Source organism: Nannobrachium achirus (genome assembly GCF_963921795.1).
Source record: "Nannobrachium achirus genome assembly, chromosome: 23".
Taxonomy (NCBI): domain Eukaryota; kingdom Metazoa; phylum Chordata; class Actinopteri; order Myctophiformes; family Myctophidae; genus Nannobrachium; species Nannobrachium achirus.
The window spans coordinates 52,588,154-52,613,729 of NC_137830.1; the positions used below are offsets into that span (position 1 = coordinate 52,588,154).

Consider the following 25,576-nt stretch of genomic DNA (forward strand, 5'->3'; position numbering starts at 1 on the left):
TTTAGTTAAAAAAGAGGTTTATTTGGTTTTGTTATGTCCTTAATAAAATAACCTTGAAGCCCCATCTCTAATCTCATATTTTACAGAATGGCAACATGAGACTATTTTATATGAAATAAATATAAGCCAAATGAGACCGTTTTTTATATTAAATAAATACATTGATACATTTAATACATAATGTATTAAATAATATAAATATTACTAATAATGGAACTATTACATGTTATATTTACAATATAAATACAGTGTGTATAGCTAATTGCTTTACTTTACCTATATACTTAATGTTATTTCATATGGAAATCCATGGTTATAATTATTCTAAGTATACAGTAACGTAGCTACGTTTCTTAGGTTTATAACAAACCAATCCGTTTCAAAATAGGTTGAAAATTGAGCAAGCTCTGGTCATTTAAATAGTTCATGCACTATAGAAATGAATGTTAAACTGGGCGATCGGTCCTGTCCCAAGATGGCCGACCTGTAGCGTCGTCAGTCCCCATTGGCCAACAGCGGGCGTGAGCTATCTAGCCTTTATATATATCTATGGTGTCCTCTGCCCACGTGAGAGTCTAGTGGACTCTGATTGGTCCGTGAAAACTGTCATGGCGGAGTCAGACTCGACTCGTATTATTAATAAACTATGAAATAGTGCTGTTTCCTCACGTTTTAATACCATTTTGCACTAACGTAAACATGCAGACATATAATATGTTATGAGAAATAACGTATTTTTGCAATGTCACGCCACGTCGCGTGTGTGTGTGTGTGTATGTGTGTGTGTGTGTGTGTGACGTCAATAGGCTTTAGCCCGCCCACGCCGAAATAGAATCTGCCCTGGTAATCTCAGACTCTCCCGGAGTGAAACGTAGTGAACGTAGTGTGAGATGTCTGGCGCTCGCAGTCAGGCAAGTTCCTCTCCCCTCCATCAGGCGCCCCGGCTGGCCAGCCGGGGCACAGGGGTTTTCAAACTTGTTTGTCTCAGGGCACCCTATAAATATTGTTTTAATCCGAGGCATTCCCTACATTATAATTTTCACTCCCAGCACCTTATATTTATAGCATATTGTCGTTGTCAGGTGGAAACCTTGTATGTCCAAAACCGTTGGGTTTTGTATTTATCATCTATAAAATGTACTAAATGTACTAAACTAGTGAAAACAGCAGATCTACAAGCACACAATCGCGATGTGCTTGTAGATCTGCCATTTTCCCAGGAGATATTTAGTGTAGAGAGACAACAGGAGGGGGTAAACCAAGTCAGGGGTTCCCAAACCTTTTTGTCTCGGGGCACCCCATAAATATTTATTTAATCCGAGGCACCCCATAATAATTTTCCCAGTACCTTATATTTATAGCATATTGTCGTTTTCGTGTGGAAATCTTGTATGTCCAAAACCGTTCGTTTTGTATTTATCATCCCATCCCACGACCATAATAGACAGCGAACCTCTTCAATTATTTTTAAGCATCCTGCGCGATAGAATCACATTTACACTGCATCTAAAGACTCCACCTTTTGCACAAAAATCGTGCATTTTTACCCCAATGTTCCTAGCAGCTTCTCCTGAAGCTATTGTATTTGCACGATGCACACTTTGTAGAAAAGTAATGTGTGGGTTTAGTATGCAAATCTTTCCCCAGAGGTACTGCCACGCAATTTTCGTCAGCAAAGTATCAGGTTACAGGGACCGAGAGAGAGAGACAGAGAGAGAGAGAGAGAGAGAGATGAGGGGAGGGAGGAGGGGGGAGCAGCTAGCTAACAGCGTGCAGCAACGGACGCGAGCGAGCGAGAGAAAGAGAGAGAGAGGAGGGGAGAGGGGAGCTGCTAACAGCGTGCCGTGGAGGGACGCGACAGAGAGAAGAGAGAGAGAAATGAGGGGAGGGGATGGAGCAGCTAAGCGTTAACACAGCAGACCTCTCTATGAGCAGTACAATATCTAGAACAATATCTTCATTGTTGGTGTCAAAACATGAGGAACACATGCGTTCAGGTACGTCCCCGAACACAGACCAACAAAAGTAACAAGTAAAAGTACTCCAGCCCAGCCTTCTTCACAATGATCAAAGAAAAAGTCGCCAATTCAACAAGTAAAAGTACTCCAGCCTTCTTCACAATGATCAATGGACAATGATCGCCAGCAATAAGGATTGGAAGAAGTGTTGTTTTCTACAGTCACAGCTGCCGTTGGATCCACTTTCATGAAGCAATGTTTTGGTGTGTTGACTCAAAGCCGTGAAAAGGAAACATGTCAGACAGACGCAAGGTTTATATGCTGTTGCACACGCACGCGTGCGTGCACACACAGCGCGTATGGTACGAGTCCATTTGGTACCAGAGTGAAGTTTTTCGCGGAATAGGACTGCACCATGCTAAAAAGTAAAAGATATCCCTGCCGTCTCTCTCTCTCTCCCTGTCTCTCTCTGTCGATGTCAAGCTGTGTTTGTGTGTGTGTGTGTGTGTGTGTGTGTGTGTGTGTGTGTGTGTGTGTGCGTGCGTGCGTGTGCGTGCGTGCGAACGTACTGGGCTGTTACACCGCAAATGTTGACCTATAGAATCTGGTGACAATGATTGCGTTCACTGCATATAATATAAACAGACGTTAATAAAGTATTGGTGAGGCGATGACGTGGTGTAGGCCTATACTGTTCTCTCCAACCCCCCTCCTCCCTCCCATCCTCCCTCCATCCTCCCCCCATCGGTAAAAAAAAAAAAATGTGTAGGAAAGATTTGAGTGACTGTGAAAGAACTTTCTCCCAATGTAAGATTAAGACATCATACTTTATATAAACCCTATTATATTAAGCCTAAACGGTTCTGCCGCTGTGTAGAACTGTTTTTAACAGTTTTTTACTTTAAAAGTAGGACCCCCAAAGGAGGACCATACAGATGTATTTAGATGTATTTCCTTTTGATTTTAAATCACATTTCATTTGTACATTTCCTTCATAAATACAGGGAAATACATATACATTTCACCCCTTTAAGACAGTTTTTCAGTTGCTTGATTCAGATTTAGATATTTGATATTAATTGTATTAGACACACCCCTTACAACACATTGTTACTTCAAACAACTTCACACTTTGGAAACAAATGCCTATTTAACATTGATGGCAACAACATTGGTTACCTGTCCACTGGACCTGTATTCGTCTGCATGGATTACATTGCATATATATATATATACAGTGTGTATATATATACATTTGTTTAAATCTCTGTGGCAAAAAATAGCGGTCGACAGAGATCTCCATATATGGACAAATCAATTTGATTGCTGGTATACGGCGAGGGCCCCCGGAGGGGGCCCGAGCTCTAGATTTGAGGGCCCCCGAAGGGGGCCCGAAATTCTAGTCTATAAAATGTACTAAACTAGTGAAAACAGCAGATCTACAAGCACACAACGCCTCGCAGCTTGTAGATCGGCTGTTTTCACTAGTTTTGTGCGACTGTCTTGTATGATGAAGCAGGGCTTTGCTTTACCAAAAGACGTACACATTTGAAACTTGGAGATACAAGGTTTCTGCCCGACAGTGACGATATTTTGGTGATTATGTTGCGAGGAAAACGTTGAGATAACAGCCATTTTGGTTAGAACTGACTGAAAATAACTTTGCACTTCAAGTTTAAAATGATACTAAATATTTAGTGTCCAAATATTTATATAAGTGGCCAAATAAATTCCAATTATTATCAAATGATCTCGCGGCACCCCTAGACTGCAGTCACGGCACCCCAGGGTGCCCCGTCACCCACTTTGAAAACCCCTGAACTAAGCGTAGTAGGGTTTACGTTGGGTTTTAAAGATACTCACATGCTGGCACCTTCAGAAGACCAGCGCTTTTATGGTGCTGGTAGATGAAGCTCAGCTCTTCAGGCGTGGCCTGCACAAAGTCCTCCATCACGGAGGGAGCAGAGCCCAGCCACGCCACCGTCTAGGAGCACAACCACAGCCTGTTACACTTAACCCGCAGATATACAAGCTCACAGCGCGGCACCGAGTGCCGCGCTGCGAGATTGTAGATCTGCTATTTTTGAAAAGTCGTGAAAATTAGAATATTGACCCGATTCTATAAGTGTCTTTTGAATCCCTCTAAGGTTTTTTGAAAAACCTGTGTTTCTATGTCAGCAATCTGGCCAGCCATCGTCAAAGAAAAGGTCCTTTTCACTTAACTGGAGCTCAGTTAGTCTGTTCTTGAGAGACTACTATGTCAGTGGTTCTCAAACCTTTTCATGTGAAGGACCCCCAAAATGATATTTATTTGGCCACAGACCCCCATGATTGCCCCATCTCAAAATATCTAGTTCCAGGGACCACCCAGAAGCAAAATTTTAGTTACAAACGTTCGCTTTGAAAATACATATATTCAAAGATTTGCACACATTTTCACGACTTTTTCAAAAATAGCAGATCTACAAGCTCGCAGCGCGGCACTCGGTAGGGAAGGGAAAGATAGGGAATAAAATAGGGATAGGAAATCAATAGGGAATCAATGGGAGTGGGAATCATTAGGGAATCAATGGGAGTGGGAATCAATAGGGAATCAATGGGAGTGGGAATCATTAGGGAATCAATGGGAGTGGGAATCAATAGGGAATCAATGGGAGTGGGAATCAATAGGGAATCAATAGGAGTGGGAATCAATAGGGAATCAATGGGAGTGGGAATCAGTAGGGAATCAATGGGAGTGGGAATCATTAGGGAATCAATGGGAGTGGGAATCATTAGGGAATCAATGGGAGTGGGAATCATTAGGGAATCAATGGGAGTGGGAATCAATAGGGAATCAATTGGTCGCATGACAGTTAGCTTACTGTAGAATATAGTCAGCAACCGTCAGCAACAACACTCGCAATGTCCAATTGTATCTTTCTAGTTAATATTGTTGTTGAGTTAAGCCCTTTGCACACAGGACAGTTGCGTTTTTTTCGTTTGCTGCATGAATAAAACGCATTGGATTTGGTGTGCAATGCTGTGTGGAATCGGCGCTGCGGATCCCAAAAGGAGTCATAAAAGGAGTGTTGAGTTTTTTACCGCATGCGACAAGACGCACGAATCGAACTGGGTTCGATCGAGAAAAAACGCACGGCCGCAGCCACTCGTCGCACGGCTAATTCGGATCCAGTGTGCATGAGGTCGTAGAGAATCACTGTTTTCTTTTTAAAAAGTGAAATTGTCCGTTTTATCCGTACGGATAAACGCGCCTGTGTGCAAAGGGCTTTACTCTGTGCTGCGCTGTGAGCTTGTATATCTGCTATTTTTCAATAGCTAAAGCATAAAATAATTAAAGCCCCTCCACCTTGGGCCCTGGTAACTCAGTCCCACTTCCCCCCCCCCTTGTGACACCCCTGCAAACATCTCCAACTGTGACATGATTCAGCATCAAAGGGTTTGTACAACAAGGGAGGTTGTGCAACACGTTGCACAAGGGGTAGAGGTTGAGACATCGTGGGTGGCGACGCCGTAAGGCTAATCGTTGGGTGCGGGAGGGTGTGGAGGTTATAGGGCTGTCACGATATGACATTTTACATGACGATTAATTGTCACTCAAACAATTGCGATGATGTCAAATAATCAGGATTAGACGATGATGTAATAATTCGAGCAGCACCTGGCTGCAGACACTAGGGTCCTGTTGATGTCCACGGGAGACAGGAACATCAACAAGTGGCAGGAAGTGACCTCACAGTGTCAAGTGACTTCATGCCGCTTGTGGAGGTCACGTGACGTCTCTGCCTTGCAGTCCAAGGCACTACAGTCCCTTTGAGCCGCATTGTCGCTATGTGTACATGTTATCTTTTATCTTTTAGACAACCCAACTCTACCCCCTAACCCTAAACAGAACCTCCATGGGGTAGAGCAAGAAAGAGGTGTGAGGTCACTTCCTGCCACTTGTTGATGTTCCTGTCTCCCGTGGACATCAACAGGACCCTAGTGTCTGCAGCCAGGTAGTCTTGAATAATTCACCGTTTGTCAGCCTTCTGATTGGTCCCTGAGACTCCCTGACTGGCCAACCAGAAAAATACATTCACTTTTTGCAAGCGGGGGTGGAGTTCTGCAGTCGGAGAAAGTGGCAGCCGTCTTTCACCGGCTGTCCGCACTGCGGAGCACGGCCAGGCCGCTCGCGACCATAGCGTTTGCGATCATTGTAATGAATAAGCTTCAACAAACTAGTTCACATGGACCTTATCAATGGTCTAAGAGTTACGATTGGGTACATATATTTTAAATGGGCAGAATTACGAAAAGCCATATGGAGATCCTCTGATCCAGAGGATTAAACTAATTAAAACATATATTTTCGGGGGAAAACTACTGTTTTGCTATGTAATTACTGTACCTTTTTCTTCCCTTTTTATTAATATCACGTAGATGTGTTTTTGGGGTACTTTATATAGATGTAATGAGGCTATGAAAAAATTAAAAAATCCCATTCACTGCCACTATAAAAGAATCTGCAATGGGTGATTCTGTCCCACTGGGATTAAACAAATTAAAACATATATTTTCGGGGAAACCCCCTGTTTTGCAATGTAACTACTGTACCTTTGTCTTCCCTTTTTATTAATATCACCTAGATGTTTTTCCTTTGGTACTTTATATAGCTGTAATGAGGCTATGAAAAAATTAAAAAATCCCATTCACTGCCACTATAAAAGAATCTGCAATGGGTGATTCTGTCCCACTGGGATTAAACAAATTAAAACATATATTTTCGGGGAAACCCCCTGTTTTGCAATGTAACTACTGTACCTTTGTCTTCCCTTTTTATTAATATCACCTAGATGTTTTTCCTTTGGTACTTTATATAGCTGTAATGAGGCTATGAAAAAATAAAAAAATCCCATTCACTGCCACTATAAAAACAATCTGCCTAGGGTTAATGTCCCACCATAGTAACAGGGCAGAATGGGGCGGGATTTGCAAAAGCCTGAATTGTGACAGCTCTAGTGGAGGTGTACCTGTTTGAGGTCTGGCACTGGGAACAGCTTCTCCAGCTTGGAGAGCAACTCCCACAAGAGAATGTGCAGAGCGTCGTCATATCTGGATCCATATTCCACTGGGAACACCTCCTAGGATTCAGAAAACACACACACAATATTAGCCTTCTGCTTTTGATTAAGACTTTATTGTCAGTTTGCATAGGAAAAGGTACAGTTTCATGACGGTACAGTTCACTGGTACAAGGTCTACTAAAAGGTACAGTTTCATGACGGTACAGTTCACTGGTACAAGGTCTACTAAAAGGTACAGTTTCATGACGGTACAGTTCACTGGTACAAGGTCTACTAAAAGGTACAGTTTCATGACGGTACAGTTCACTGGTACAAGGTCTACTAAAAGGAGATCCATGAAAAGACTAAGCTTATTTCCGCAGGAAACCATTTAAGTATCTCATATAACATTGAATGACAGACGAATAGAACACAGTACTATGCAGTAGATATGTCAAGAAAATAAAATGAGAGAACAAAAAAAAAAGAAAACAGTAAGTCTAAACAAAGAAGGGGCAGGGGAGGGTAGGGTTGGGCTAGGTTAGTTTTTTTTTACCAGTTGCGAACGGCTGCTGCCTGTAAGTGGTTTTTCAGGGCAATTTTAAAGGATGCTAGTGATCCACACTCCTTTATGACCTTCGGTAAGGCTTTCCACATTTTGGTGGTATAGCAGAAAAAAGAGTTTGACCCTTTGTTGGTTTTGACTCTGGGTTGAAAGTGATCTGTGGCGCTTTGTAAGCCAAGTCTAAAGATGATTGCGATCCAAAAATATTGGATCCAACCAATATGCCCATAAAAGGGAACAAGGACTGAGAGACAGATACTGACACGGACGGACACATGTCTGGGGTCTCCATATATGGGCATAAAAGAGATTGTATGTATGATGTCAGACGTCTTAGGCGTCATAGGACTTTCACATAAGGAGTAACGGAGTAAGCATGTCTGGGGTCTCCATATATGGGCATAAAAGAGATTGTAGGTATGATGTCAGACGTCTTAGGCGTCATAAGACTTTCACATAAGGAGTAACGGAGTAAGCATGTCTGGGGTCTCACAGCACACGGTTGTTTCTACAGAGTCTTAGCTGCTTCCCCTGCCGTTACTGTACTTACTGTACTTGCACAATGTACAGTTGTATGAAACAAAACGTTTTTGTAGATGAATTCCATCCTGTGCGAATTCCGTCCTGCGGGACCTCGCCCTCTGGTGTCTTAAAACAAATTGTTGCCCTATTTGTGGAGATAAGCCACCTACGGTCGCTTATCTCCCGATTAGGGAGTCTTACTGGTAATACAGCACTTCAGATATATTTATTAAAGGTCACTTATTAGGGCTACAGTATGTAGAGAATGTTACACAGTAAAAGTGAATTTAACTGACTGTCAGAGCTGTTAGATCCAACCTTTTTAGCCCGTGACCCAAAGAGAAATTAGACATTCGTCCAGGACCCAAGTGAAAATAGCAGATCTAGAAGATCACAGTGTGCGTTTATATGCACAGATGTATTCCACTTATATTCTGAATGACTGCTCATTCAGAATAGAAATGCTCATATAAACGTTTAGGAATGGCCATTCCGGTCTGACCCGAATGAATTTTCATTCTGGTCTGAAGAGGTGGTTTATGCCGTTTCAATCGGGATACATTTGTCATATAAACGCTCCATTCGGAATGAACTGCTGTCTGAACTGCCCCCCCCCCCCCTTCTCCGACCTGAAGTAGGCCTACTTTGCGCATGCCCAAAGTTCTATTCCGAATGAATCCTTTGGTCATGTAAACTACAGTGGAATGAGGTATACTTGTATTCAGGTCCCATGTAAACGTTTGGATATGAAGCTCTATTCGGAATAAGTTCATTCTGAATGGCATTCTGAATGTGCATATAAACGCACCCACTTGTGTCGCTTCGTGCCTCGTTTAGAGCTTGTAGATCGGCTATTTTCACTACTTGGGGTTTACAAAGTCCAGGGGTGCCGTGAGATAATTTGATAATATTTGGAATTTATTTGGACAAAAATATTTATTATCATTATAAACTCAGCCAGTTCTAACTAAATTGGCCATTATCAACATTATCCTCGCAACATAATCGCTAAAATATGCTATAAATATAAGGTGCTGGGAGTGAAAATGATGAATATAATGTAGGGGTGCCTTGGATGAAAAAGATATTTATAAGGGTGCAATGAGCCCCTGCAACTACTACTTAATTATTATACTTTCTTAAATGTGTTTGATTGCTAGATTGAAAATTCATAAAACTCTTAATTTTATTTATTTCTAAAAATAAAGTGTGTTTTTGGGGAGGCATTATTTTCTAAATACCCGTATTTTCCGGACTATAAGGCGCACTTAAAAGCCTTTAATTTTCTCAAAAAACTTATAGTCCGGTGCGCCTTATAGTCCGGAAAATACGGTATATAGGAGACCACCTCCAACGACGGCAGATGTGCTAGTTATATTGTACTCTCTACCATATTAAAATAGTTTATTTTATAAAAGCATTTTTTATTGTATTTTATTTATTCATAAAAGTAAGCCCCAGATTGTAGCTTCATGGCTCAGGATTCAGACTGAAAGCATCCAACCTGGTAGAAGTAGGCTCTTTCTGCAGGGTCTTTGAGGAGGCTCTGAACAAGAGCCATGAAGTTGGACTCTGTTTTCTCCACATCTGCATTCTTGTACTGCAAAACAACAGACTTATGTCACAAAACAGAAAAGAATAATATATATATGTTGGTCAAAACAATGTTATCGCCACCGTTGGGAAGAAACCTTGTATTATAATATAATATATAATATAATATGATATAATAATATTATTATGTCCAAAACCGTTACTTTTCAGGACATGGGAAGATAGATACCTTTATTATCCCAAGGGGGAAATTCACAAAGCAAAGCCCTGCTTCATCAGACAAGGCCGTCGCACACAAAGGTAGCGAAAACAGCAGATCTACAAGCACACCACGCCTCGCACCGCGAGGCGTTGTGTGCTTGTAGATCTGCTGTTTTCGCTACCTGGAAAATGGAAAGAAATAAGCAATGGATCCAATGTAGTTCTTATTTCGTCACAAGCGCTTGTTAATGCTTTCCATTGGTTAAAACACCTACAGGTGCGTAGAGGACAAAACAAAGGTCTGACTACGTTTCCGTCTGTTTGGACCTTCAGCAGCGGGCACGTGCACACATAGGCCTGGAAGGGGGCTTGAGCCCCTGCCCTTTTACCCATCTGTAAAATGTGCCCTCTCCAGACAATGAATTCAGTTTTCGCTATGGTAAAAGAAATGCAAATGCCCCTCTTTCCATGCCATACCTGAAGGCAGCATTAAATAGAATTGCCTTGTCCAAACTCTCCTGAACTTGAATGCAGCATCTTATGTTGAAAGAAATGCCCTCTCTGTGTAGAAATCCATGCTGTACACAACATTGCCTTTTTTATGCTTAGTTCAGTGTGGTATCAAGTACTGAAAATAGCCGACCTGGGGTGGTGTGGTGTGGAGTGGTGTGGTGTGGAGTGGTGTGGAGTGGGGTGGTGTGGTGTGGGGTGGTGTGGGGTGGTGTGGTGTGGTGTGGTGTGGTGTGGTGTGGAGTGGTGTGGTGTGGAGTGGGGTGGTGTGGTGTGGTGTGGAGTGGTGTGGAGTGGTGTGGAGTGGTGTGGTGTGGAGTGGAGTGGAGTGGCGTGGTGTGGTGTGGTGTGGTGTGCTTACCTCAGGGTGTGTAGAGGTGAAGCGTAGTCGTTCCAGACAGTGCTGCACCGCTGCAGAGTCAACACAGCCACGGCTCGACCCTTTGCACATCTCTAGGACGAGCTGAGAGTAGACAAAACATCCAAATATAGTCACTGCAAAACCCATGGGTAAAAAAATATACATTATGTATATATTGGTGATGTCAACAAATATACAGTATGTATATCTTCGTTGTCGGGTGGAAACCTTGTATGTCCAAAACTTTTAATTTATCATTAAAAAAAAGTATTTAAACTAGTGAAACAGCCGATCTAAAACACCTTGTAGATCGGCTGTTTTCACTACCTTTGTGCGACAGCCTTGTATGATGAAGCAGGGCTTTGAAACTTGGAGATACAAGGTTTCTGCCCGACAGTGACGATATATTTTGTATCTGTGTCTGTTGAAAATGAATGTTAATCAAGTCTAGCCTACATTCATTCTGATAGTAATCATTGCTATAGTGTTTGTTCAGTAGCAGAAGTCTCCCGAACTATTACCCTAACCCTAACCCTTACTAACCATCATCCAACTATTACCCAATCATTTCTATCAGACTAGCCCAGCAGGCACGGTCAGGACCTGGACCAATCAGTGGGTCCAGATCAAGTCAAACCATGTCTAGTCAGATCTGGCCCAGAATATCACCTGATTTCAACCCAACATAAATCCTGCCCACCAAAACGGACGTCCTGGATTAATCAGAGAGGGCCCGATCGAGGTCAGATAAAAGTCATAACTAGTCAGATATGTCCCAGAATATAACCTTACATGCTCATATTTCAACTGACATTACAAACAATAATCTTGTAAAACAAATAAGTCCATATGACGTCCTGGTAATGATGTCAAGATCCTCCCCAGATGGGCTGTGAAGCCTGTGATCTGGCCTAGCTCAGAACGTCACCACCAGATTCACCGGAGGACGTTATCATAACGTCATCATGACATCATTATGCTTGCTGGGATAGAGCTATAGCTTTTCAAACAAAACCTTTTTCTTTAACTTAACTATCACTGGCACCAAAAAAAAAACACTTTTTTGTCAAAACGTATTGCCCCCCATGCTTTGCACGCTTGTAGATCAGCTATATTTGTTACTTTTGTGTGACATAGAATGACGGAGTAGTAGGGCATTAATTTGCGTTAAAATACGAGGTAACTGCTTGATAGTGTATGCAATGTGGCCCTCAGGAGTGACTGTGGAAATATAGTGGCCCTCTCCATCATCATCATCCAAGTGGCCAAACCCACCTCTGCTCCGTGCACTTCTCTTGGCTCACCCTCGCTCACAGTGGTGTGGTGTGGAGTGGAGTGGTGTGGTGTGGTGTGGTGTGGAGTGGTGTGGTGTGCTGTGGTGTGGTGTGGAGTGGAGTGGAGTGGAGTGGAGTGGTGTGGTGTGGTGTGCTGTGCTGTGCTGTGGTGTGGTGTGGTGTGGTGTGGTGTGCTGTGCTGTGGTGTGGTGTGGTGTGGTGTGGAGTGGTGTGGTGTGCTGTGGTGTGGTGTGGTGTGGTGTGGTGTGGAGTGGTGTGGTGTGCTGTGCTGTGCTGTGCTGTGGTGTGGTGTGGTGTGCTGTGCTGTGGTGTGTGCTGTGGTGTGCTGTGGTGTGGTGTGGTGTGCTGTGCTGTGGTGTGTGCTGTGGTGTGCTGTGCTGTGGTGTGGTGTGCTGTGCTGTGCTGTGGTGTGGTGTGCTGTGGTGTGGTGTGCTGTGGTGTGCTGTGGTGTGCTGTGGTGTGGTGTGCTGTGGTGTGCTGTGGTGTGGTGTGGTGTGCTGTGGTGTGGTGTGGTGTGGTGTGCTGTGGTGTGGTGTGGTGTGCTGTGGTGTGGTGTGGTGTGGTGTGCTGTGGTGTGGTGTGGTGTGGTGTGGTGTGCTGTGGTGTGGTGTGGTGTGGTGTGCTGTGGTGTGGTGTGGTGTGGTGTGGTGTGCTGTGGTGTGGTGTGGTGTGCTGTGGTGTGGTGTGGTGTGGTGTGCTGTGGTGTGGTGTGGTGTGGTGTGCTGTGGTGTGGTGTGCTGTGGTGTGGTGTGGTGTGGTGTGGTGTGCTGTGGTGTGCTGTGGTGTGCTGTGGTGTGCTGTGGTGTGGTGTGGTGTGCTGTGGTGTGCTGTGGTGTGGTGTGGTGTGCTGTGCTGTGCTGTGGTGTGGTGTGCTGTGGTGTGGTGTGCTGTGGTGTGCTGTGGTGTGGTGTGGTGTGCTGTGGTGTGGTGTGGTGTGGTGTGCTGTGGTGTGGTGTGGTGTGCTGTGGTGTGCTGTGGTGTGGTGTGGTGTGCTGTGGTGTGGTGTGGTGTGGTGTGGTGTGCTGTGGTGTGGTGTGGTGTGGTGTGCTGTGGTGTGGTGTGCTGTGGTGTGGTGTGGTGTGGTGTGGTGTGCTGTGGTGTGGTGTGCTGTGGTGTGCTGTGGTGTGGTGTGGTGTGCTGTGGTGTGGTGTGCTGTGGTGTGGTGTGCTGTGGTGTGGTGTGGTGTGCTGTGGTGTGGTGTGCTGTGGTGTGCTGTGCTGTGGTGTGGAGTGGTGTGGTGTGCTGTGGTGTGGTGTGCTGTGGTGTGCTGTGCTGTGGTGTGGAGTGGTGTGGTGTGGTGTGGTGTGGAGTGGTGTGGAGTGGTGTGGTGTGCTGTGGTGTGGTGTGCTGTGGTGTGCTGTGGTGTGGAGTGGAGTGGTGTGGTGTGGAGTGGTGTGGTGTGGAGTGGAGTGGTGTGCTGTGGTGTGGTGTGGTGTGGTGTGCTGTGGTGTGGTGTGGTGTGGTGTGCTGTGGTGTGGTGTGGTGTGCTGTGGTGTGCTGTGCTGTGCTGTGGTGTGGTGTGCTGTGGTGTGGTGTGGTGTGGTGTGCTGTGGTGTGCTGTGGTGTGGTGTGGTGTGGTGTGGTGTGCTGTGGTGTGGTGTGGTGTGGTGTGCTGTGGTGTGGTGTGGTGTGGTGTGGTGTGGTGTGGTGTGGTGTGCTGTGGTGTGGTGTGCTGTGGTGTGGTGTGGTGTGGTGTGGTGTGGTGTGCTGTGGTGTGGTGTGCATGGTGTGGTGTGGTGTGGTGTGGTGTGGTGTGGTGTGCATGGTGTGGTGTGGTGTGGTGTGGTGTGCATGGTGTGGTGTGGTGTTCAATCTGTGCATGGTGTGGTGTGGTGTGGTGTGGTGTGGTGTGGTGTGGTGTGGTGTGGTGTGCATGGTGTGGTGTGGTGTGGTGTGCATGGTGTGGTGTGGTGTGGTGTGGTGTGCATGGTGTGGTGTGGTGTGGTGTGGTGCGGGGTGGTGTGGGGTGGCGTGGCGTGGCGTGGCGTGGCGTGGCGGTGTGGTGTGGTGTGGAGTGGAGTGGTGTGGCTCACCCTGGCTCTCAGGCCCAGGACCAGCTGAGCGGTCTGGGTGTGGCTCAGGAGCCCCGGAACCGCCTCCGTCACGGTGAGCACCAGACGCTCCAGAGCGCCGTACCTCATCACGTCCTTCTGCTTGGCCACCTGCCACATGGCGGCCCACAGCAGCCTCAGGGGGGGGACCAGCAGCCTCAGGGAGGACAGAGGAAGACCCGGGTCTGAGACGGACAGGGGACACAAGACCATAGGGTTAGGGTTATTATAATACGTACAGGACACAAGACCAGAGGGTTAGGGTTATTATAATACGTACGGGACACAAGACCAGAGGGTTAGGGTTATTATTATACGTACAGGGGACACAAGACCATAGGGTTAGGGTTATTATAATACGTACAGGACACAAGACAAGTCATGGGTTGTGTTATTATAATACGTACGGGACACAAGACAAGTCATGGGTTGTGTTATTAGAGCAGTGTGGGGGTGGGGGTCCCCAGTAAAAATATGATTATTTTTGGGGGTCGCAGCCTGAAAAGGTTGAGAACTCCTGCTATAGGCTAGAGCAGTGTGGGGACCACCATTGTGGGGACCACCATTGTGGGGACCACCAGTGTGGGGACCACCATGTGATGACATTCAGCCTCTCAGAGACAAAACCCAAGAATGTTGTTATCGTTGGATGGGATTTGGCTGTAGGCTATTAACTCATTTGCTGCTATGGCCGTGAATCCCGTAAAAATCCCGCTGTACGTCCCTGCCACGCCCGTGAATCCCGCCAATGTGCTTTTAAATTATGTAATGCTAAATTAGACTCTCCCACAGCTCCTCAAAAAGTTTTAGCCTTCTATCTTATAAGGAAACCAAAATATCACACATCAAAGTGAGTGTGTTTGAAAACAAGAGTGTAATAAATGTACAAATCTCAATAAAAGTGCTCCCCATAATCCACACAGTGAAGGAACAGTGCTGGCATTTCGCACACACCGCTGCATTCTGGCTGGCCTGGCACAATGCGTTCTTTTTTTTTCTCTCTTTTTTTTCAGCATCCTCCAACATGCATGCAGCCATTCACACACATCCCCCTTTCCTACACCAATCCTTGACATTACATCTATGGAATTGGAATTGAATCTCTGAATGGCAGCATGTCTGAATGGAGAAGCCCCCCCCCCAAGCAGTAGCTACAAAAGTGCGGCTCGATCTAGCTATAGAAACCATTATGAATAAATCAAACACAATCCCGTGACATTTTCACTTGAAAAGCCCTGCCATGAGCTCCATAATGCCACAGAAATATTTCAACAAAACTCCACAACAAAACAAAATAGGAGCGACAAAGTAGTCCTATGTCGCAGCCACAACAACAACATTTGCAGGGATGTCACAAGGGGGGGGAAAGAACGTGGGGCTGAGTTACTAGGGCCCAAGGTGGAAGGGCCTTTGATATTTTATACGTTTGCTATTGAAAAATAGCAGATCTACAAGCTCACAGCGCGGCTGCAAGCTTGTAGATCTGCTATTTTTTAAATCCCCATATGAAGAACATTCATGGGGGGCCCACAGTGAATCCTTGTACCCAGGGCCCAGAACCGCAGCCACAACAGCAGCGACAATTTGCAGGGATGTCACAAGGGGGGAAAAAGACGTGGGGCTGAGTTACTAGGGCCCAAGGTGGAAGGGCCTTTGATATTTTATACGTTTGCTATTGAAAAATAGCAGATCTACAAGCTCACAGCGCGGCACTCGGTGCCGCGCTGCAAGCTTGTAGATCTGCTATTTTTTAAATCCCCATATGAAGAACATTCATGGGGGGCCCACAGTGAATCCTTGTACCCAGTGCCCAGAACCGACACCCTTGCAAAACCAACACAGTCACACTCACAACTATACATCTACGTACCGCGGCTTCCTCAGACTTGAAATATCCACCGATTTCGGGGTCCCGGGGGTGGCAAAAGAGGCCAATGGACTAAAAGAGAATTGTTTTCCAACTCCCGGGCCAACCTGTGGAGTGAGTCGCTATCGCTCCGGTCGAGATGATGATGGACGACCAGTCTCCGGACAGCTACATAGTAGACAAAAAGTCAATGGTCGCCTGGACGGGGCTCCCCGGGGGATACCGCTTCTCCTTCGCGTGCCCCGCATATTGTCCCCCCATCTTGCAGCAACGGACAACTGCGAGCAATGCCTGATCATGGTCCCTCACGGAAAACGCGTTGGTAAAAATCCTCGTGTCCATTAGTCCATATAATCCAAACGATATGTCGCCTCCTTTGTATGAGCTGTCTGTAACATACGTGGATCCCAGTAACAGTGAGGCCGAATACGAGGAAGAAGCGCGGCGATCGTTCCATTTGCTGTAAATTTCTTTTTTTACTTTCATCCTAACTTTGTGCTGTGTCGTGTATCGGTAGCAGCCAGGAAACACACCGTTGCCATGTTTTGTTTATGAGAGAGAAACAAGTAATCAGGTCTATTTCCGTTGCCATGTTTTGTTTATGAGAGAGAAACAAGTAATCAGGTCTATGGAAATATATACATATATATCTTTTTTTTATTTTTTGCAGTGGGGGGGAGGGGGGCAAGTGGCCATGACCTGAGGGCAAGTAGAACATGACCTGTACTTGCCCGACGGGCAAGTGCCTCTGAGACCTTAGTGTCAACCCCTGATATATATATAATATATAAATATAAGCATATATATATAATGCCTATATAGCGTTTATGTACGTGTGTGTATAGCCTACAGTATTGTGTGTGTGTGTGTGTGTGTGTGTGTGTGTGCGTGTGCGTGTGTGCGCGTGTGTGCGTGTGCGTGAATATAAGCATATATATATATAATGCCTATATAGCGTTTATGTACGTGTGTGTATAGCCTACAGTATAGTGTGTGTGTGTGTGTGTGTGTGTCTGTGTGTGTGTGTGTGTGTGTGTGTGTGTGTGTGTGTGCGCGTGTGTGCGTGTGTGTGTGCGTGTGTGTGCGTGTGTGTGTGTGTGTGCGTGGGTGCGTGAGGAGGTACTGCAGACCATCGTGGGCCAGTCCAATATAAAAAGCGTATTTCTCTTTGTGTGAAGTAAGACGCCCTAAGGGCAAGAGGTGACCTATTACAGCACTATTACACAATTCCAGTTATACACAATTACACTTATTACACTAGTACACTCATCTGATAAGGCCTGAGGTCATAAAGATAGATATCAAGTGACTTATCTGCTTGAAAAGAGACCCTTCACAAAAACCTAAATAACTCCATTTCATTTGATTTTCAAGCTTGGAAAATCAAAAAACAAGAGTTTTGAAATGGCTATAACTATAGAACGGTACAGCGCAAACACAACATTTTATTTTTGGGTGAAACTAGAGCTTGTCCTCTTTCATCTTCAACCCTGTTTGACATTGTCGTGCAAATACAGAATTTAGGAAAAATGTAAATATAAAAAAAAATATCCATTGTACAAAATGGCAGGAAAGCCATACAGTACAATGTTAAAATGGCAGCAAATGAGTTAATAGCCTACTGTAGATGTGCTACCAACACGTCAATCAAAATAACAATTCTTCTCCACGCTGTAATTGTGTACTAGACTTCTTGTAAATTAAAGGGGAAGACCACCCATGTTATAATATTGAACTATGTCATTAATATACCTTAGAGGAGTTGGAGTGTGGAAATAGAAAAAAGTTCCCCCTCTTCTGTGTTGCCTAGAACTGGAGGATTGATTTTGGGGTTTGTATTGTAAAGTACAATGGTGTGATGTCATCAAGTTGTACTTTACAATACAAACCCCAAAATCAATCCTCAAGTTCTAGGCAACACAGAAGAGGGGGAACTTTCTTTCTATTTCCACACAACTCTCTAAAGGTATATTAATGACATAGTTCAATATTGAAAATGGGTGGTCTTCCCCTTTAAGTAACGCAGATCAGGGACGTGCTGGGCCCCTGATTCAGCCCAGGAAAAAGAGTTGTAGAGACCCTCATTGCGCGCTATAGAGAGAGATCTCTCTCTATTGCGCTGCTGCTACTCAAAGATTTGCCATTTCAGATCATGACAAGTGACAAGCCAGTGGGCCAATTACATGAGTTGTATTTTGTCGTTGTCGGGTGGAAACCTTGTATGTCCAAAACCGTTAGTTTTGTATTTATCATTTTAAAAATGATTTAAACTAGTGAAAACAGCCGATCTGCAAGCACACAACGCCTCGTGCAACGGCCTTGTATGATGAAGCAGGGCTTTGCTTTGAGAAAAAAATTACAAATCTGCCCGACAGAGACGATTTACTTTGTTGGCCGCCCAGCCCCCAAAATGGAACAAAGGCAGACGTTTTATTTGTATTTTTTTCCCAGTGGCCGGCCTGGACCGGCCCGGGAATGAACCGGCCGTTCGGGAGTTGTCCCGCTTTTCCCAATGGCCAGCACAGCACGAGTGTGAAATAATGATTCGCTCTCAAGAGTTAAAGATCTATCCTATAAGGGTCCATTTTGGTACCAACTGAACTCTCCCATCATTTAGCTGGGGACCACCTCTGGAACCCCCTCAAGGACCAGCACTACTGGCTGAAAACCACTGTTACAGAGTGCAGTGCACGACACGACTGACAGAGGAATCAACTCCAACTACAGTGATCTACTGTGTGTGTGTGTGTGTGTGTGTGTGTGTGTGTGTGTGTGGTGGATTCTCAACATTTAAAAATTACAGTCAATTTAGTCAATTATAAAAAAACATCTTTTTGGTGTCGATTTGTTGATATATAGGCTATAAGAAATGTGTTCTTATATATCATACATGGGCAACTGGCGGCCCGGGGGCCACATGCGGCCCCCACCTTCACTTAATGCGGCCCACAGGTTAATACCGGAATACTGAATATATCATTGATTTCAGTTGTTACAATTCCAAACATGACCTGCTTTAATTCCTTCAGTCTATAGTATACTAGTATTAAAATGTATTGTTTATGTCCAATGTATTTGTATTTAGGTTCATAAAGTTAACATGACTATTATAACTAAATGTGTTTGAGATTAAATCAAAATGTTACATTTCAGGATTCCAATTAAGAAATAACAAAAAATAATTCAGGATTCCAATTCAAAAGAAGCAAAAATAGCCGATCTACAAGCTAAAAAAAAATGCATTTCTAAATTGTTACTGACTCAATTGTTCAATACTGGACAATCCATTCATCACAAGTGTAGTTGCTGGAGACAATATGATGTCCATGGCCTCCGTTACACTGGACTGTTAGACCATTACATGCACCAACATAAAGAAAAGGACACACGAAAATAAAATAGCCAACATGATTTAAACAAACACACTGCAGCACTTTTACCACTGAATAGTCATGTCCTCCTGCACAAAGTGGTTGCACAGTTTCCCCATAGACATGCTAAAGCAACTTGACTCTCTTTATTGATACTTACCAATAATTCTCTGGTTTGATCCTCTAGAATCCATGACTTTAAAACAAATTAAATGACCAGCGTTCTGTAAAGTAACGTAGAAGTGAAACAATGTGTGTTTATGTGTGGTTTTAGTGAATAACATGCGCTAATGGAACGCAAGCACTCGACGCCTCAACTCTTCTTCGCCTGTGTGAAATGAGCAGAAATAAGCGTTAGCAGAAATAAGGCTTCCGGTACCGATCTCTTCAGAATAAGAGTACCCCTAAAGCCATTGAAAAACGTTGAAAAACGGACAATTTTGCCATAATATGGACGTTAAAAATATAGAAGATTAAGTATCTAAACGAACATACAAAATGCAAATTAGGTTTCTGTGTAAAAAAAGAAATATTTTAATAACATAAAAACATGATAAATGGATAAATGCTGTTCACTGGAGTGCATAGCCTTTACAAATTTGACTCTGGACAGCAGACGGCTGGCTGCGTCGGCACTTTGAACACACGCACGCGTTCGGGGAGACCTCCTCTATCACACCACACTCTCCGCTAAGCGGGAGAGGTGTAAAATCTATTTCTGTTGGCTTTCCAGTGCAGCCACCCGCTCAAAAAAGTGACATTTTCAGACATTTTCAGACTCTAGTCATTTGTATACACCACGCTTCTTTATACGGCTTGGCAGAGAATAAACAAATACAGACAATTTAAAGTAAAAAAAAAAAAAAATACCCTTTTATTACTCATTGTTAATAACAGTGTACACTTTCACTGGAAATGAAAACATAACATTTGGACTGAAAGGTTTAATAGTTTAGTAGCCTAATCACAGTTTTGATCAATTTACTATGTGTGTGTGTGTGTGTGTGTGTGTGTGTGTGTGTGTGTGCGCAGTACTTTTGTACTTTTACTCAAGTATATTTTGAATTCTGTGACTTTTACTTGTGTAACGGAGGTGATCCGAACCTCCCCACCCGGCTTCGTACCCGGGTCTCCCACGTGAAAGTCCAATATCTTAACCACTCTCTTTGGTCCAGGGGAGATACTAGACTTTTGAGGCTTCAAGGCTGGGGCTGCGACTCTCTCCGTCACACTCACCACACTCACCCCCCTTTGACCTCCTCCTACGGGGAAGCCCGAATCCGGGTCACGGCACCAATGTAACGGAGGTGATCCGAACCTCCCCACCCGGCTTCGTACCCGGGTCTCCCACGTGAAAGTCCAATATCTTAACCACTAGACCAAAGAGACATCTCTTTGGTCCAGGGGAGATACTAGACTTTTGAGGCTTCAAGGCTGGGGCTGCGACTCTCTCCGTCACACTTGCAACAGAGTATTTTAATATAGCACGTTTATGGTGAGTTGTTACAGGTATATTTTCATTAATTACATTAATATAGTAGCTACCATACTTTGCATCTGTCCTGTCAAAATAAACAGATAAACCCCTGCTCTAGCCTATGATAGCTCTTTTATGGGATTACAGTAGAACGAATTGAATTGGAATGGAATTAATTTTGTTAAGTGGCCTTTAATAGCTCACATTCCACGAATTTCAATCATGAAAGAACCTGGAAAATGTGTTAGGACAATTAGAAGTACACTAGTATAGAGACATACATCATATACTCATCTTTTAAATACATTTGTGTCTTTTAAATATACATTATTTACTGCACTTTTATTTTGAAGGCTGGAGCCTGGCTTATTTCTGCCGGCGCCCAGACCGGAAACGTTCTTTCTGCTCATTTCACGGACCTAAAAATAACCCATCTACTGAGCCACAGTGTTGGATTTCAGTCAGTCTGCCCTCTGCTGTTGAGGAGTGAAACTGCACCTGATACATTTTGTATAACGAAAATAGCAGATTTGCTATTTTCACAATTTCTGCCTCTAATATTTGACAATTTAAACGTTTATGTTGGTTTGTAATTTGAGTGAGAAAACAACACATTAAGTTAATAATGGGGACCCTTCAGAATCATTTGGGGACGCCACTGGGGGTCCCGACCCACAGATTGAGAAGCATATTGGTCTAGACTAGAGAGAGACATATCTCAAAATTTTGCAGTCAGAAGAAATTGACAATAAAGGATGTCCAGTTTGATTCAAAATCAACAAGACAGTGGTTCTCAAACCTTTTAATGTCAAGGACCCCCAAATTGCCACATATCAGCCCGCGGACCCCCCATTTGAAAAGATAAGCCAGGGATTTCTTAAGGCTCTAGCAGTTATTCCCAACCATTTAATCTCGCGGACCCCCAATTAGACATGCATTAGGCTACGGACCCCATTTAATGGTATTTCTATCTCTGAGACCCCAATCTATAGGCTATGGTAAAATACTTGAGGTAAAGTAAAAAAAAGTATTGGTATCAAAATGTACTTAAAGTACCAATATTAGAACGTAGGCTATGCAGAATGTCCTGTTTCACAGGTTTTCCAATGAGTAAAATGTAGAAAAATCATTTGAAAATAGCAGATCTACAAGCTTGCGACGCATTGTGAGCTTGTAGATCGGCTATTTTCAAATGGCAGGTATGTACCTATATAGGCTATGTCCGAAATTAATGTATATAGCGTTGAGATTTGTGATTTTAAAAATCTACAAAGTAGCCTAACTATAGTAACTAGAATGAGCCAGTCTTTTGAACGGCTCTTTGAAAGGAACGGATCCCAGAGACCCGGCTCATAACCCATCTCTGTGTTTAACTATGAACTGATAATAAAGTATTCTATATTATTATCATTTAATATAACATGTTTAACTATTAGTAGAGCTGGTATATACTGTACTATTACTATGGTTTACATCCTATCAGTAGACCTATCTGAGCCGTCCTGTGTTTAACTATGAACTGATAATAAAGTATTCTATCATTTATAATTCTATATTATTATCATGACCTCCACGTTCTGCTTTGAGACCCAAATGCATATAAACATGGATAATAGCGTCCTCTGGTGGTTCACATACTCTGTGCTTTGAGCTGCATTTTGATGCTAAATGTATTAAAAAGTTGATGATAGCGCCGTCTGGTGGTTAATCTAAGTATAGGTCGCATCTGCTTATTTCTAATAGCGTTATAAATTTAACTTTTAAAAACCTATGTTTTTATTGTTGTAACAATCGACTGGTGATAATTTAACACAATTGTTGGATTAATAAAGAAAAGGAGCACTTTTATAACAAATACAGGACGTTTTACATCGTTTAAGCAGCTTGCTAGCTAGCCTAGCATGCTAACATGCTAACGGATGTCAACAAAGCCAGGTCACACTAGCATATAGGGATTTCCGGTGTGTTGCATTGAAATCAGTGACCCTATCGAAGTCTGTGACTCATGTTTACTTCCGTTAGCCAGCTAGCTAGCTGCTAGCTTGTTAGCTTGTTAGCCTAGCCAGCTTCTCAAAGATGTAAAAGAAAAAACAAGTTTGTTTTTGTTTTAGCCGAAATAGCCGAGCTGCAGATCGGCTATTTTCGTCAATTGGTTTTATTTTGAAAACAAAGCGGAACAGCGTGTGTGACTTTTGATTCTTAACTTGACACATTTGTTACTTTAATTTTGAAAACCATCTACCGGAAATCACCGGAACAGCTTTCTTCTTTTGACGTCATTTAACTTGACGCTTTGTTTACATCCGTTAGCATGTTAGCATGCTAGGCTAGCTCCTTAAACAATGTAAAACGTCCTGTATTTGTTATAACATTGTTATTTATCTTTATTAATCCAACGGTTGTGTTACATTATCACCAGTCGATTGTTACAAGAATAATAACGTTTTATAATAAACTACTTAAAGACGTGTTAAAAGTAAAATTTATCATTAGCTAGCTGCTAGCTTGTTAGCATAGCCAGCTTCTCAAAGATGTAAAAGAAAAAAACAAGTTTGTTTTTGTTTTAAAAGACATTTATTTCAATCGGCAGTTTATTAAACATCATTCTATCCTTTACAGAACAACAATGAAACAATGACAACTAATAATAGCCATGAAGATATTATAAAGCTAATAATAGCTAAAGCTAACGTGTGACGGCAGTGTCGGAAATAGCCGAGCTGCAGATCGGCTATTTTCGTCAATTGTTTTTATTTTGAAAACAAAGCGGAACAGCGTGTGTGACTTTTCATTCTTAACTTGACACATTTTTGTCATTTTAATTTTGAAACCCATCTACCGGAAATCACCGGAACAGCTTTCTTCTTTTGACGTCATTTAACTTGACGCTTTGTTTACATCCGTTAGCATGCTAGGCTAGCTAGCTAACTCCTTAAACAATTAAAACGTCCTGTATTTGTTATAAAATTGTTATTTATCTTTATTAATCCAACGGTTGTGTCAAATTATCACCAGTCGATCATTACAAGAATAAAAACGTTTTATAATAAACTAATTAAAGACGTGTTAAAAGTAAAATGTATCATTAGCTAGCTGCTAGCTTGTTAGCCTAGCCAGCTTCTCAAAGATGTAAAAGAAAAAACAAGTTTGTTTTTGTTTTAAAATACATTTATTTCAATCGGCAGTTTATTAAACATCATTCTATCCTTTACAGAACAACAATGAAACAATGACAACTAATAATAGCCATGAAGATACAATAAAGCAAATAATAGCTAAAGCTAACGTGTGACGGCAGTTTCGTCAATTGGTTTTATTTTGAAAAGAAAGCGGAACAGCGTGTGTGACTTTTGATTCTTAACTTGACACATTTACACTTTAATTTTGAAATCCATCTACCGGAAATTACCGGAACAGCTTTCTTCTTTTGACGTCATTTAACTTGACGCTTTGTTTACATCCGTTAGCATGCTAGGCTAGCTAGCTAGCTCCTTAAACAATGTAAAACGTCCTGTATTTGTTATAAAAGTGTTATTTTTCTTTATTAATCCAATGGTTGTGTTAAATTATCACCAGTCGATCATTACAAGACTAAAAACGTTTTATAATAAACTAATTAAAGACGTGTTTAAAAGTTACATTTATAACGCTAAGAAATAGAAGCCAGTGCGACCTATACTTAGATCAACCACCAGATGGCGGTATTGTCAACCTTTTAAGACATTTGGCGTTCATTTCAAAGAACCGTTCAACAGTCTCGATTCGTTCGCGAACGTCCCACCACTAACTCAGCGAGGATGAACCACCACCACAACACAAACAAACAAACAAACACAGAGGCGACTGTTTAGTGTTAACCGTGACCACACACACACACACACACACACACACACACACACACACACACACACACACACACACACACACACACACACACACACACACACACACACACACACACACACACACACACACGTGACAACAGTGGATTTAATGAAACAAACACTTGAAACAGACAAAGAGGAGAAGCCAAAGTCTCTGTAAAGATGAATATTGGTGAGTTTATAATAATTTAATCATTATTAAATGTAGTGATAAAATATTGGTGAGTGTATCATAATTTTATTATTATTAAACGTAGAGATGAAATATTATAATACTTTAATAATTATTAAATGTAATGATGAAATACTGATGAGTTTATAATCATTTAATCATTATTAAAGGACTTTTCTGTTTGAATGGACTCCATGGAGGCTGTTGTGGTTTTCTATCTCTTGTTCTGTTCAATACAAAAGTGTGAGGTTAACTTTAATGTATTTCTGTCATGTCATGTGATATAATATATAATATAATGATCCAATATAGTTCTATAATAAAGTTTAAAAAATACTACTTTAAAGTGAACAGAGCTGCATTGGATCCTTATTTCTCACTTTTTTTAAACAAATTACAATGGAAACGATATATGAACATAGAACTCTTGTTCTGTAAGTAACTAAACTCTCCAAAGCAGTGCTTCTTCATCTTTTATATGAGAATGGAATTTAAACTGGGGACCGCCCCCAAAATAATCATATTTGAACTGTAGACTAACATACAGTGATCATATTTGAACTGTAGACTAACATACAGTGATCATATTTGAACTGTAGACTAACATACAGTGATCATATTTGAACTGTAGACTAACATACAGTGATCATATTTGAACTGTAGACTAACATACAGTGATCATATTTGAACTGTAGACTAACATACAGTGATCATATTTGAACTGTAGACTAACATACAGTGAT

General features: G+C 42.7%; 1 protein-coding gene across 3 annotated transcripts in view; it reads right to left on the reverse strand.

Moving 5' to 3' along the window:
- LOC308309171 (uncharacterized protein) overlaps window positions 1-19,607 on the reverse strand; it is a 41,282-nt gene extending 21,675 nt beyond the window's left edge. For 2 of the 3 annotated variants that reach the window (XM_080754648.1, XM_080754647.1), the window contains exons 1-6: window positions 19,461-19,607; window positions 14,045-14,247; window positions 10,717-10,818; window positions 9,595-9,690; window positions 6,971-7,081; window positions 3,822-3,942 (exon numbers count right to left, since the gene is read on the reverse strand). In XM_080754648.1, coding sequence (XP_080610774.1) covers window positions 3,822-3,942; window positions 6,971-7,081; window positions 9,595-9,690; window positions 10,717-10,818; window positions 14,045-14,247; window positions 19,461-19,584 — 757 coding nt within the window. In that variant the 5' untranslated portion in view covers window positions 19,585-19,607. Of the gene's footprint in view, window positions 1-3,821; window positions 3,943-6,970; window positions 7,082-9,594; window positions 9,691-10,716; window positions 10,819-14,044; window positions 14,248-15,932; window positions 16,450-19,460 lie in introns of those variants that run through there. The other variant, XM_080754649.1, reaches the window with a different exon arrangement.
- Window positions 19,608-25,576: the final 5,969 nt, after the last annotated feature.